The sequence below is a fragment of the Megalopta genalis genome, chromosome 5, assembly GCF_051020955.1.
Source record: "Megalopta genalis isolate 19385.01 chromosome 5, iyMegGena1_principal, whole genome shotgun sequence".
In the NCBI taxonomy this organism is placed as follows: Eukaryota; Metazoa; Arthropoda; class Insecta; order Hymenoptera; family Halictidae; genus Megalopta; species Megalopta genalis.
The window spans coordinates 24,683,590-24,697,466 of NC_135017.1; the positions used below are offsets into that span (position 1 = coordinate 24,683,590).

Consider the following 13,877-nt stretch of genomic DNA (forward strand, 5'->3'; position numbering starts at 1 on the left):
AAAGCCTTCCGCCGAGGTTCCACAGCCAGCTGTCAGTATTTCCATGTAATAATTATCATTTCCCGGGATCTGCACAGCGGTAATACACATTTGCCGGAGCATGGACCGACTAATTAACGATCCGACGACATTCGGAAGAGCAATCCGGTGGCAGTTGGGAGTCGCCGAGTCGCAGACAGTCGGTTGATCCTTTCATAACGGCTCGACAATCGACGCGGGACGATAATGGCCCTCTGGTAACGTCGCCGAGGCGGTTGCCCTCTCGCCCTCTCTCTCTCTCTCTCTCTCTCTCTCTCTCTCTCTCTTGCCCTCTGCTTCTCTCCGGCGGATCGTAAATTACGATAAATCAACGTAATCTGCACGGGTAGATGACGGACGTGTCGCTTGGCTAAGTAGTTCGCGGTGTTCGCGGCTCCGGCTGAAATTGGCGTTGTCGTGGCCAATCCCAGAACTGGGGAGCAGAGCGGAGCAGAGCGGAGCAGAGAGCGTAGAGCCCTCGAACCTGGGGAGACCGAGCCGGTTGGCTTAATAATCTAGGAAAGCTCGACTCCCGTTCCCCGATAAATTATTCCCCGCCATTAGATCCCAACAGAATTATTCGATTAAATCTTGATTCAACCGGGCCGCGATCTTCCGCGAGGATCCGCATCCGCCGCGACACGTACTCGAACACCTCCGGCACGTTTTGCTTCCGGCGTCGAAAACCGCCCGCCCACGCCCGGCATTCCTCTCCACGTTGATCACCGCACTTACAAGTGTCACGGAATAATTGACCGACTCCCGGGATTACGTGGCAATCCCCTTCTCAGCTGTTTTTCGGGGCTGTTTCGAGGGGGCGGCTTTCACGATCGGACACGTACCCACCGATCGTGCTGACGAGGGTTCCACGGCACTCTTTTTCGATGCTCCATTCGGGAGGATTCGATCCTGCTTCCGGACGGCTCCGCGTTGACAATCTGCTGGGAGATTGAGCGGTTCTCTGCTTATCTTGAATCTTCGCCCCTTTTATTCGCAGACAAATGCGCGAGGAATTCGTCAGGGAAAGTTCTATAGAATTTTAGGGTTCTTTCTGTCGAGTCGTCAAATTTCGGCCTTGCGGCCCAGAGATGGACTTCGCTTACATTTCTAATTAGGACGCGGAATGTTTGTTTTGCACAGGCGGTTGCTCTTAAAAAAAAAAACACTGGTTTTATATGCTCAATATGCGAGAAGAGGCAACAAAAGTTTGCCTAGAAAAGCTGAATTCTCGAATTATTACATACTTTTAGTTTTTTTTTTCTCCCTTTTTCAGTGGACTTTTTTTGAATAGATCGTAAAAGAACACGTAGTTCAGTTTTTGAACGTACGCGTACTTTTAAAAATAGTGTGTTTCATCGAAAATTATGACTTTTTTAAAAGATAAAAAGGATGTAAACTAATCTGCATAATTATATTGAATTCGTGAAGCTAGAGTAAGGGTGCTTAATATGAGACCCATTTTAAAAAGAAAGCATAATTTTCGATAAAACGCACTTCTATTAAAAGAACATATACGTTTAAAAATTTATTATTATTATTCTTTTACGATCTATTCAAGAAAGTCTACTGAAAAAGTAAAAACTAAAAGTATGTAATAATACGAGACCTAATTCCGCTTTCCCAGGAAAATTTTTGTTGCCTCTTCTCACACATTGAGCATATAAAATTTGTAATTAACACATAAATATTATATTAATTACTATATTAATATAAAGTAAATTATGTTTGCACAGTATGGTCCACACTGATTCCCGTCAACAATCAATTGCAGAAAAAGTATCCGAAATTGTAGACGGTTCAGAGCGAAACAGTGGTCGCGAATTTCCATGATCCATGATCGAAAAGAGTAATCGCGGGCGCCGCAACATCGAGAACTTTCGAGAAGTTCGTAAGTGAAATTGCCAGAAAAGCAAGGAGCCTATCTTCTTAACAATGCCCGGGCTACAGAAAGCTATCCCCGAACGGTGTTGTTCGAGGAGCAGACAACTTTCCGCCGCTGACCGCCGGAAAGTTCGCGGTGTTGTAGGATTCGCGGGCGCAACACAACTTTTCCGCTGCGGAATCGGATCCATAGCGGTGGTCGTCAAACTTTCGACGTACGGCCGCTGAAAACGTTTCCCGGCGCGAGAGGCCCTCGAAAATCAGGGACAAAAGAATCGATCGTCGCTCGATCGCGGTCGTTAGTTTCGATTGAAATGCCGACGGGCTAATGCAAATTGAAGTTCCAGCGCCGGATTTGAGCGCTCGACATCGCAGCCGAAACTATAACCGATACGAATGAACATTTTCGTCGACGCGCTTCGATTAAGGTCTCACGAAATTTGCGCGTCCTGTTATTCAAAGTCAATCGGGATCTGTAAGCGTTCGGTTTGAAATGCATTTAAAAATTGAAGCGTTCGAGCACGGTGGAGTATTTCGTCTCAAAAGCTGACCGAAATTATTCTATAAATATATATATATATATATATAGAATATATTATTATTTATATTATAAATAAATATATAATATAAATAATAATATATAAAAGTATGTACTTGGGGATGAAACGATGTTATTTATATTCACTTTCACAGAAAAGTGAATATTTTACTTTAACACTCGAACAACGTCGCTAATTACAAAGACACTAATTATAAAAATCATCGATAAGTGACAAATCAAAATTTGATTACGATATTTCCTAAATCGACTTTTGGCCGGTTTTTCAGGCCAGATCCTAGAATTTTTCGAATCTCAATGGAAAATGTTTCTTGGCGCAGTAAAATTCATTTCACGGGCAACGCTCCGCGTTTTTTAAATGTCCAACGCAAAGCTCGCGTAATCGATATTTAACGATTGTTCAAGTAAGAAATAAAAAATTCGAATTGAGAGTTAAATTAAATTGGACACGACAAAGCACGAGTATAGGGGCTCCGTTTTGGAAGAATCCTGCCTGGCTCCGAAATTGTAGAATTAATTAAACGCGCCCCCGGCAGCGGCGCGAATAAATACGTAAACGCTGTTGGAGACGGCGCGAAATGAGGAACGGTCATTGTTTGGAAAGGAAAAATGACAACGGCCTTTGGATCGTGTGCAACATCTGCCGAATTACAGGAACAGAGAGAGGAGGGCGGGCAAGGTGTGCGAGCCCGTTTCCGCGGCGACTAGGGGATTAAATTAAAAACCGGGCGCCCGCCGGGACCCGACTCGTCGTTTCGGGTAGATTCTCGCGCGTCCCGAATTCCCGAAAATTAATAAAAGGGTAATCAGCGGCAGCGAATACGAATCAGCGTTTCCTGTGACTGTCGCGTTAATTAAGTATCGCGTCGCGTCGTCGGCTTAATTATTGCGAAATTTTCATGGAGCGGAGGATTTCCTTCGTCCCCGTCCGCGTTACAGATAGCGAAATCTCTCGAGCGCCGGGAAACACCGAACGGAACTTGCTACGATTGCCTGGACAGCATTAAACAGCATTAAATTATTTATCATCCCCGTCCACTGATTGCGGCGGTTCTGCATTTTTATGCGATGTTGTTCCTCGAGCACGCGGATCGTTGCTATGCCGATGCATTAATTATGATTTTAATACCGTTCGCGATGCCTTTGACAGTCTCTCTGCGATATACATGGAAAGTAACAATTAATATTTCCATTTCTCAATCGACAATTGAAAAGCGACCGTTTCATTATACTGTCAAGTCTGCTCTTTATATACCGTTGCAGTATTATTATGTTGAAATCAGCAGTTCGATTGGTCTTGACTCTTGTCCTCTTTCCGTTTTTTTCTTTCTTTATTCCACCATAGCTGGCGCGCGACTGCGCTTGTCATAATTACTTCATCGTTAAATAACTCGTTAGGAGAGAAAGGAGCTCCATGCTCGTCGCGAGACCGCCGCTTTCTCTACAGATGGAATATCGATTGCGCAAAGAGAGAACGTTCTAAAACAATTATTTATGAGTAAACCGCGGATCTTTATGCAAAATAAAAATCGTCTGCACCTGTTGCCAAAGATAGAAGTAACTTCTTGGAAATACGAGCAAAAGTTGCATATTCTCCTTAATAATTTTAGTAGGTCGAAAACAATATATTGACATTCTTGCATGTTTGTAATCTTTCCACTATTTGACATTACAAATACTTATTTTTGTCATAAATGCATAAAATTCGCAGTCAAATTTGTAAGACTAGATCTTTGTTGTTATCCTTTTGTAAACGAATATCGACGTATTAACGACATCAGCACTGCACATCTTATTTCAGAAGCAGCGATATACTTCGTGCAAGCATATAATTTGATCATCTATGTACATAAGAAAAGATCAGGATAAATTGTTCATTTTTATCATGATTTAAGTCTTCGATACGTAATCTAGTTTTCCGAGTGAAATATTCGTAGTACTGTAAAATATATTTTAAAATATTCAAAATCTACAATTCAACGAGACATCTCTTACACGTCTAATTTAGTTTCGTTATTTCCTTACTTTCTCGTCGCCGACTAAAAGTGTAGTACGTTAATTCAGCGCAAAAATTTACATAGTAAGCCCCTCCCTTTGAAGTCGACAAATTAAAGTCGTAAATAGACCGCGAATTCTACGCATTTTTCACAAAAATAAGCAAGCGCAATTTCAAAGAATAAATGGATCGAAGAGAAATTAAAGAATATCAATGCGATATTTCCGGCTTATTAAAATGGCCAAGAAAAGAAAGAGACTTGAATTTGAATCCTGTTCTTTGCAATTGATGCGCAAAAATTTCGATTCTGGTCCAGTCGTAAAAACGAGAGCCGATTTTACAACGAGACTTTTTCAAGAGAAACGCCCCGCGGTTGGGGAATCATCGGGAAGTGAAAAACCGGCTACTTCTGTCCTCCATTTTCTTTCGAATGTTAGCGAAGCTTTTGTCCCAGAGTCTCAAATTACTGTTCTTCTTGAAGTGGATATAGAAAGGGAGTCGTATTCCCAGAAGAAAAAGAGAAGGCTCGCGCGACTTGGACATAGAGGAAGACCAAAGTGCTGTTTCGTTGTTCTAGGAACGTGGAGGATTACGCCAGGGAGCACGAGGAAGCCTCGAGAAACATTCAGCAGTACCTGTCGAATCCAATCAACGCTTATCTGCTGGTAAAAAGGCTGACCACCGACTGGAAACGAGTCGAGGAGCTGATCACCCAGGACGTGGGCAAGTCGTTCGTCGCGAACATCACCAGCTCGCGGAGCGACCTGAAATTCCCAACTGACGAGGACCTTAATGGCGCGGCCGTTGCTCTGATGAGGCTCCAGGACACTTACAAACTCGAAACTGCACAAGTCGCCAGGGGCGTGCTGAATGGAGTCCAGTACAGCACCGGATTAACGGGTTCGTAAATAATCTTCTCTTCTTCCATGCCCAGGCCGAAACAAATCTGGCTATAAACCACTGCTTCCTCTCCCTCTAGCTAGACCCGTGCCAATTGCGACCTACACGATGCCAACTTTTACTTCAGCTTTTAATTATTTATCAGAAAACCGGAGTCCTTCGAAATCTAACTTTTGTGTACTTGCTTTTTAACCCGTTTCACTCGCAGCTATTTTAACTCTAAATTCAAAGTAATATTTTTGACAACAGTTGCACTTTCAACAGTTTTTTAATTTATTATTAGTAATTATTCATCTATTTTTTTACACTCGATAGACTCTAATAACCTATTAGGAGTAAGCGATAAATATTATTTAATCATATTTAATCCTTATTTCGTTATTAAAGATATTTTTGGATATCAGTCGATTTTATTAACGTTTATTATTATTATTATTATTATAAAATATTCACGTATTTTATCAGCTCCTGATAATTTTATTTCAGGGAATCCAATAATTACACCGGGACATATTAAATCCGAACGATATCTTTTTTATTCGCTAACACAATTTTACGAGTAATCCCAAATAAATTTCGAGAAGTAATTGCTTCATTTATATCAATCACAATTTTAACATTTACACCATTATTAAGTTACAATCAATTTTCAGCAAATCTGTTTAATTGATTAAACCGGCACACCAATTGAATATTAATTTTATCATTCAATATATATTAACATGATCTGGCAATTAATTGAATACCCTTATGCAATAATACGTTAATTTTCACGAACAAAGATACGCGACTCCGTTGAAGCATAAACGTGCATCCGAATTTTTTTGTGCGCAATTATGCTGCAATTATGAAAGAAACCAGTTAGCTGAAGAGCTAACTACTAAAAGCTTTTCCGTTACGACGGGTGTACTCGTCAAAAAAAACAGCTAACCGGTTAAACTCTCGCGTGTCTTCCGAACAAAGAACACACACAGCCTCTTCTAAACTCCTCCCCGAAACTCGGCCGGAAATTCAATTTTAATTTACTCCGGACAGAGGAGAGAGGCTCGTGTTCCAAATAATCCAGAAGCCGTTCCTTTTTCGGGGCCGCAATTACAGACTCCGTGAGCTTCCTGTCTTCCCGATCTCCCCCCGAAACGGCGTTAAGAAAGGAAAAACAGAAATGCAACACAGGGAATGCAAAGTGGGTGAAAAAGGAACGGTTCGTTACAGCGCATCCGCATCTTGTTACCGGGTCTGGTCTAGCCACGGCGAAGGAAGGAACAGAGGAGGAACGTCGTCGTGGAAGGAGCGCGAAAGCTTTGCCGCGCTGCTTTTTCGTGCTGAATTATTTATGCGGGTTTAACGTGGGCGGCGAGGGGGGGAAGGGGTGCGCCAGGCAAAACGTTGCGAATCGACAGGAATATTGGCCCCTAACCCTCGCCGTTCTTCGTTCCCCGACCCCGTTCGCCGCCCGGCCGATGTTACCTGTGCTTAAAGATCCCTGATATGAATAATTTACGCGATTTCCTTTATCAGCATCCTGTCCTCGTTTCCGCGCGACTCGGCCACCCTGATTTTGCACGTCCGACGCTGCCGCAGCAATTCGCAACTTCTGACGTCGCCGTCCGCCGCACCCCGCGCACACCCCTCCGTCCATCTTTTCCCCTTCCGTCTCTCTTCGCCCAGCTTTTCCGACTAATACACGGGGGCTTTCGCTTTTTACCCTCTGGAAGCAAGAAAGTGATTCTTTTTTATCCCGCGCGTGCATTATTCACAGCCGGCGAAAGAGAGGTCGATGAATATTGAATGTTCCCCGGAATTATTTACCTGATATATACGTAATTAATGCTCCTCCAGCGGCCGCTGTTCTTTTTTTTTCAAACTGAGCGACAGGGAAGAGAGCGAAGGTAATTCTGCAGTGGAAGTCACGGTCCATTTAGTTTTTCGTTCAGCTTCGTTTTCGTCCGCCTTCGTTCTGGGACCGGCGAGTTTAAATTTAGATTATGGTCGTTGCACGATAGTCTGGGAAACGATCGTTCGCGGTCAGATACGTCAATTTTTGAACTTTTATATCGAACAAAATTCGCTTTCACTTCGATGCGAGAACCTGTCGGAGCTTCTCGAATCCAAAATTATGCGGTGAATTCTCTCTAATTCGCGCTCAGATTGGGCACAAAAATGGACAGATACGATTAATCGAGCCTTGCGGCTCACAACGATCATTGGTCATAGGTCATATAGATCGTAGAATCAAATTGCTTTTTTTGCATTTATAGCATTCCATATTTTATTGTTCTTCATCGTCCAAGTTTCCACTCATAATATATTCTAGGTGCAATAAATTTGCTCTAATTCGCGCTCAGATTGTGCACGAAAGTGTACAATTTGGCAAGAAAAAATACGATTATTCGAGCCTTGCGACTCGTTTTTATAATTTAATTAACAACTATAATTTGTTAACAACTATAAAAACGAGCGGCAAGGCTCGAATAATCATATCTGTCCATTTTTGTGCAAAATCTCAGCGCCAATTAGGGAGAATTTACTGTCGTTTTTTCTGATGACTCCGTGAGTCAGTATGACAAAGAGAAGATCCTCGAATTAAAACTAAAATTAATTACACTTGTTACTCTCTATAGAATGTCAAAATGCAAAGTGCGCAACCCATTGATTACTTTTTATAATCACTGACAAAAGTAATCGCAGAATAATCGATCGCCGTTCAACTTTGTTACCTATAAAGATTCCCATTTCGAAATAAAAAATCGCCATCGAAAACAAAAAGTAACGGCTCCGCGATAGATCGAAGAGTTTTTCACGGGATAATTGATGGCGAGACGAGTATCGGGTTAAAGTGTTCGAGTGACGAAAAAACGCGAAGAAATTAATTAACGAAGCAAGTTCGGCGAAACCGCCGCGCCGCGGCCGGGGGAAACGCATAAAGTAGAAACACCGGCGAAGTTCTATGGTCTGGGGGGGGCCAGTTAGAATACATAATAAGACGATGAAAAACCTTTAAACTTCCGGCGAAAGTTCTGGATCGGTCGGATCCGATCCAGTAGCCGGCGTTCGAAAAATCCAGCGCGGCGTCCGTTCCCGTTTTTCAATTTTAACTTTCAGATTTCCGACGCTTCTCGCTCCACCAGGTTATTACGAATGTAATTATGATAATCGAGTCATGAATTATACAGGGTGGGCTCAGAGTCGCGGGACAATCAAGAGAGCTAGACGACCGTTCCTGGAAAAATAAAGTCGAAATCGCGGAATAAATTTACCGAAAGTTTCGTTCCTACGTTTCAGCTTGAAATTTTCATATGGGACGGCGTGGATGATTAATGGACACGCATTTCGAATTTCGGGCACCGATTATTACAGTGTAAACTCGCCGTTGAAGCGCAGATAGTTCCTGCGTATACCGATCGGGGTCATGTAGTTGTAATTAGGCGGAACAACAAACGAGGCAATATGTACCGAGTCTCGCGTGAAACGCGTTTTTGTGTTAATGTCCTTCTTCCCGCTCAAGCAGCCAAGTACAAAGTGTGTTTATTCATTATGAAATGACAACAGAAGCGAGATCGAAACGATTTATCCGTAGAAATGAACCAAGATGGAAATCTGGCGATGTATTATAATTAAGCAGCTCTTCTTTTTTACTTCGCAGCCAGCGATTGCTTCGAGCTCGGACGACAGTCCTATCACAATCGCGATTACTATCACACGGTGCTGTGGATGCAGGAAGCCATGGATCGACTTCAAGAAGAGCAGAATGCTACCAGCACTTCGAAACCGGATATCTTGGAATATCTAGCCTTCTCGACGTACATGCAAGGTTTGTACTTTTACCCCTCGCGATGTGATTTCTTTCGCAGCTACGTTGATTTGCACTCGTCCGTCTCTCGAATGAATTCCTACACGAGAAAGAACATTTATATTTACCGAAGAAGTTGGTCTCAATTTCAAAAGTCGTTCGTGTTTATTCGAAGCTCGACGAATTTATGTCGAATTTATATCGAAACTCAAACACAGATTTCATAGATTTCGATTTTAACTAGAGTTAGCCATTTTTGATGAGTATACTCGGCATGAAAAAATGGCAAAAAAATGCAAAATCAACAAAATCAACAAAATTAAAAACAGTCATTTCGCGTTGCAATTTCATTCCACGTTATAACATCCACGCGTGTACGCTTTCTCAAAGAGATTGCATCGTGCTAACTGGTCAATGATGACTGCGAAGATCGAACTCCGGTGAAACGGAAATGGAAATTCTAACGGCGGCCGCGTAATCTTGAACGACAACGAGCACATTCAAATTTAAATGCCGTCGGTCAAATATAAATTGAAGCTTAACGGTCGAATTCTCGGTGCAATATAAATTTGAATACGGCGGCGATATTGAAATTTAAACGGAGGGGGCCGGGGGGCACGGATTTGAATCGCGACGGCCGTGCTCGAATTAAAATATTAACGAACGAAAGCAAGTTTAAACGTCACCGGTGCAATTGAGTTTGAAACGCTGCCGGTTATATGTAAGTTTGAATTGTTGGCGCGGCGGAATTCCATTTCAAACATCGACGGTTAGGTGTAAATTTGAATTGCAACGGTCGATTTCAGACGCGACCCCGGGACGATTAAATATAAATACGGTTTTCCGACGGGCGTTGGGCAAGTTTTCGTCTGGGTGCTGGACCGCGAGAGCTCGGGACCGATAGTTAGAAGGGTCTAACTTCCCGCGGATATTTCTGTAACGTTCCGCTAACGGTCGAATTGGAATTCTGTCGTTGAACCGGGAACGCATGTAGCGACTGTAAATGCAACAGGAGACTTGCGGGCTACGTTTTATTCCGAAACTAAGCGAACAAACGTGTCCGGCGAATTATGCAAATGATTTAAGTTTCGCGATTTTGTATGCCGAGGAAGTTCGGCCGGCGAATTAAAATAACAATTGTTTGCGGGTCGCGGGCGTCGCGTGGCCGAGGATTTGCGACCCCTGGAACCGGGCAAAAATTCCGCAGCCTCATAAAAGTCGCGCATTATAAATTAGGAACTAAATTGCTCGCACATCCGCGGCTGTTATTTCGCGACTGCGAAATATAGAGACCGCGCGCCGTTTTATTATTGTCCTCGAACGCGTCCCAGAAACTGTGCACCTCGTTTCTCAAAGCTATATATTCTAATTCGAATCTTAACTGCACCATTCGAATTCGAAGCTCGTCGAGCATATTGATTTCCTTCGAATCCGTAACTTGAATCCGTGTACTGCAATTCCTTTCTTGACTGCGTTGATTCGCACTTCTTCGTACTTAACCCTCTAATTAGAATCGCATTTAAAAAGATATGGAAAGGAAAACAAAAGAAGATAACAAATCTTTCAAGATTAAAATTGTTTAAATTTCGTATTTTTGTTATATTTTGGAGAATATTTGGAACGCGAATTCCGCGATGTCCACGGTTGAGGGGTTAATTTCCCTAATAGACAGAATCAAATTAAAGACAGTTTTAAAAATATGATAATCTAAATATAAATTATATTAATTATAATTATAAATAGTATAATTATATTAAAATATAAATTTAAATATAATAATATAAAGTAGTATGAAACTTAGCAATAAGTGTAATTACGTCAGCATCGCAGTACGTATTTAACAAAATATATAGCAAGGTTGTAACGACTATATTTTATGTATACATATATATCTGGATTTGCAGAATAATCTCTTTACAGAGATTAAAATTGCTCCACAAAAAAAAGAAATCCTAAATTATTTTAAAACTTGGTTTAAAAATAAAAATACTGACACAAAGGGTTGAATAACAAGACTTGGTTGCCAAATTACGAGACAGCCTCCGACTGGAATCTGAAAATTTCGATTTGCAATCGTCGAATTCAATTTGCAACTAGGTATTAACGGGCAACGGAATTATTTTTCATTATAGTTCGGCGAACTAATATCGTGAAGCCTGATACGGTGGTCATAACGCGAACTCCTTAGAAGTATTAAAATCTCGAAGACACTTGAAAGCTCGAACAAAGCGCTAAGTGTACAAAACAGAGTGCTCGAGGAGATCTCTTAGAGAATTTAATTGCCATGAAAATTTCCGTCGCGAGCGGGCCGCGCCGTGCCGCGCCGCGCCGCGACTGCGGAACTTCGGTCCGAGGCTTCAGTTTGTTTAAAGCTCCATTAAAACTTTGCCACCGAACGCATCGCGATTCCGATTGGCCCAGGAAATCTTCGAGATTCAAACCGCTGACGGTTAACCCCGCAGGGAGCCCAGTAAATCACGGAGTTACACGAGTAGTCGTTTGTTAATAATACCGTTCCGCCGCGGCGCCGCGCCGTGCGAGTGAATTTAATAGATCGAGTTCGGTAAGATGGCGGCGTTTCCTCCGGGTTGTAACGCGATTTGCTAATGAAATTAATTCTATTGTGCAGGGAACGTGGCGCGAGCTTTAAGCATGACGAACGAGCTTTTGGAACTGGTGCCGACGCACGAGCGAGCTTTGGGCAACCGGGCTTATTACCAGAAGGAAATTCAGAGCAAGGCGAACCAGTCGAAGAAGAAACGCGGGGAGGACGAGCAGGAGGACACTGCGATCCCTGAGCAGGTCAGACAATGCTCCATTTCTCGATATTCATTTTTCCTATTTTTTTTCATTTTGCTGAATTTTGCTCTGAGAACTTTGCTAACTAAGGGTTTTTTAACACCAAACCTAGCTCACAGTTTTTCTTTTGAGACAAATGAATTAATTTCAGTTTAAATTAGAATACTATAGACAATCTGATTCGATATTAGAATCTACTCGTTCTACTGCTCAATCAGTTTCTTATGAAGTCAGATTATTTTTAATTATTTTTAATTTAATTACAACAGTGGAAAGATTTTCTTTATCAGATTTTGCAAAATTTGAAGATATAATATACTTTATTTTTATCATATTTGCAATTTATTTAATATTTTCAATTAGTATGTTTATTCGTTGATATTTTTTTCTTGTCTCGACAAGACTGAAAAATTGGCATGATTTCTTGATATACGAGCGGAATGATATATTTGCTATAAGATGCGTAAATCGCTGAAGTTCCGAAAATGGATTCACATTGTTTTGCCCGTTTCTCAGCACTTCACCGTTAACGAGGAGAAAGCAAAATCGTGGGATGAGTTGTCGGAAAGGGAGCGTTACGAGATGCTGTGCCGTGGCGAGGTCTCGATCACACCGGCCATGAAGAAGAACCTAATGTGCCGATACGTCGACCGTGGAATCCCGTTCCTGAAGATCGCGCCGCTCAAAGAGGAGGAAGCGTATCTGGACCCGAGGATAGTGATTTACCATAACGTGATTTACGACGAGGAGATCGAGACGATCAAAAGATTGGCGCAGCCCAGGGTAATAAACGTTCATACGATGTTTACAATAACCAGCAGCCTTCGATCGGCCTTGAAGCAATTTTTACCCCCGAGTTCTTTCGAAAAGAAATCTCGAATTATTTCCGACGATGCTCAATTGAGTGGCGTAAGTCACATTCTCAAAAATTGTAACTTATGTCTAAAAAGGTAATCTAGTGTACGTGCCAAAATGTTAAAAATACAAGTGAAACGAATTCTAAAGTTATTATAAATTAACTTAATTCTAAATTATCTTGACAATAAATTTGATCGGCAAACAATACACATGATAGTAAACAATAACACTCCTTGTTTCTCACAATGAGAAAAATGTAACTTACGCCACTATGATTCTAATCCACTGAATTGGTTTCTGAAATGTTACAAGGAACGATTTTTTCAAATCAATTTTATAGTGTCCAACAAATCTAGAATCTTAACTTCTTACAACCTTGAAGTAACTTAGAGCTGTTTCGAAAATGATTGAAAAATTATTAAAAAATGTTTAACTCTTTAAGTGATCCCCAAAAATTCAAGAATCCGGTCAGAAAATCGGCCCATAATCAGAAAAGTACAAATAGCACAGTATTTATTCAACAAAAAATTTAGAAATAAGTAAAACAAAATATCGTGCAAAATATTTGTACGCGATTAAATTTTAAAGGCATGCCAAGATGTTAATATTGTCACGGTCTAGTCGCTTAAGGGGTTAACAAATATGTCGACTGGTCTGGTTTCAGTTTAAACGCGCCACAGTGCAGAACTACAAAACTGGTGCCTTAGAGATAGCAAATTATAGGATTAGTAAGAGCGCGTGGCTGCAGGAACAAGAACATAAGCACGTAGAGGCTGTTAGCAAACGTGTCGAGCATATGACGAGCTTAACTGTGGACACCGCGGAAGAATTGCAGGTTGTTAATTACGGAATCGGTGGTCATTACGAGCCACACTTTGACTTTGCCAGGGTGAGCAGACCGTTCTCTCTTAAATTATTCTCTCAAGAATCATTTCCTCTCCAACACTGAATTTATGCCTTATGTCCAGAAAGAAGAAACGAATGCGTTCAAGAGTCTGGGAACCGGCAACCGCATTGCTACCGTTCTGTACTACGTAAGAGCTTCGATTTTATAACGATCTCTGTACAATTTTCTG

At 41.7% G+C, this 13,877-nt stretch overlaps 1 protein-coding gene across 3 annotated transcripts in view; it reads left to right on the plus strand.

Annotated features, from left to right (window-relative positions):
• Positions 1-13,877, plus strand: part of LOC117224000 (prolyl 4-hydroxylase subunit alpha-1) — a 537,488-nt gene that overhangs the window by 522,413 nt on the left and 1,198 nt on the right. For all 3 annotated transcript variants that reach the window (XM_076521749.1, XM_033476652.2, XM_076521748.1), the window contains 6 exons: positions 5,032-5,354; positions 8,998-9,165; positions 11,774-11,946; positions 12,460-12,726; positions 13,466-13,690; positions 13,770-13,835. In XM_076521749.1, coding sequence (XP_076377864.1) covers positions 5,032-5,354; positions 8,998-9,165; positions 11,774-11,946; positions 12,460-12,726; positions 13,466-13,690; positions 13,770-13,835 — 1,222 coding nt within the window. The remainder of the gene's footprint in view (positions 1-5,031; positions 5,355-8,997; positions 9,166-11,773; positions 11,947-12,459; positions 12,727-13,465; positions 13,691-13,769; positions 13,836-13,877) is intronic.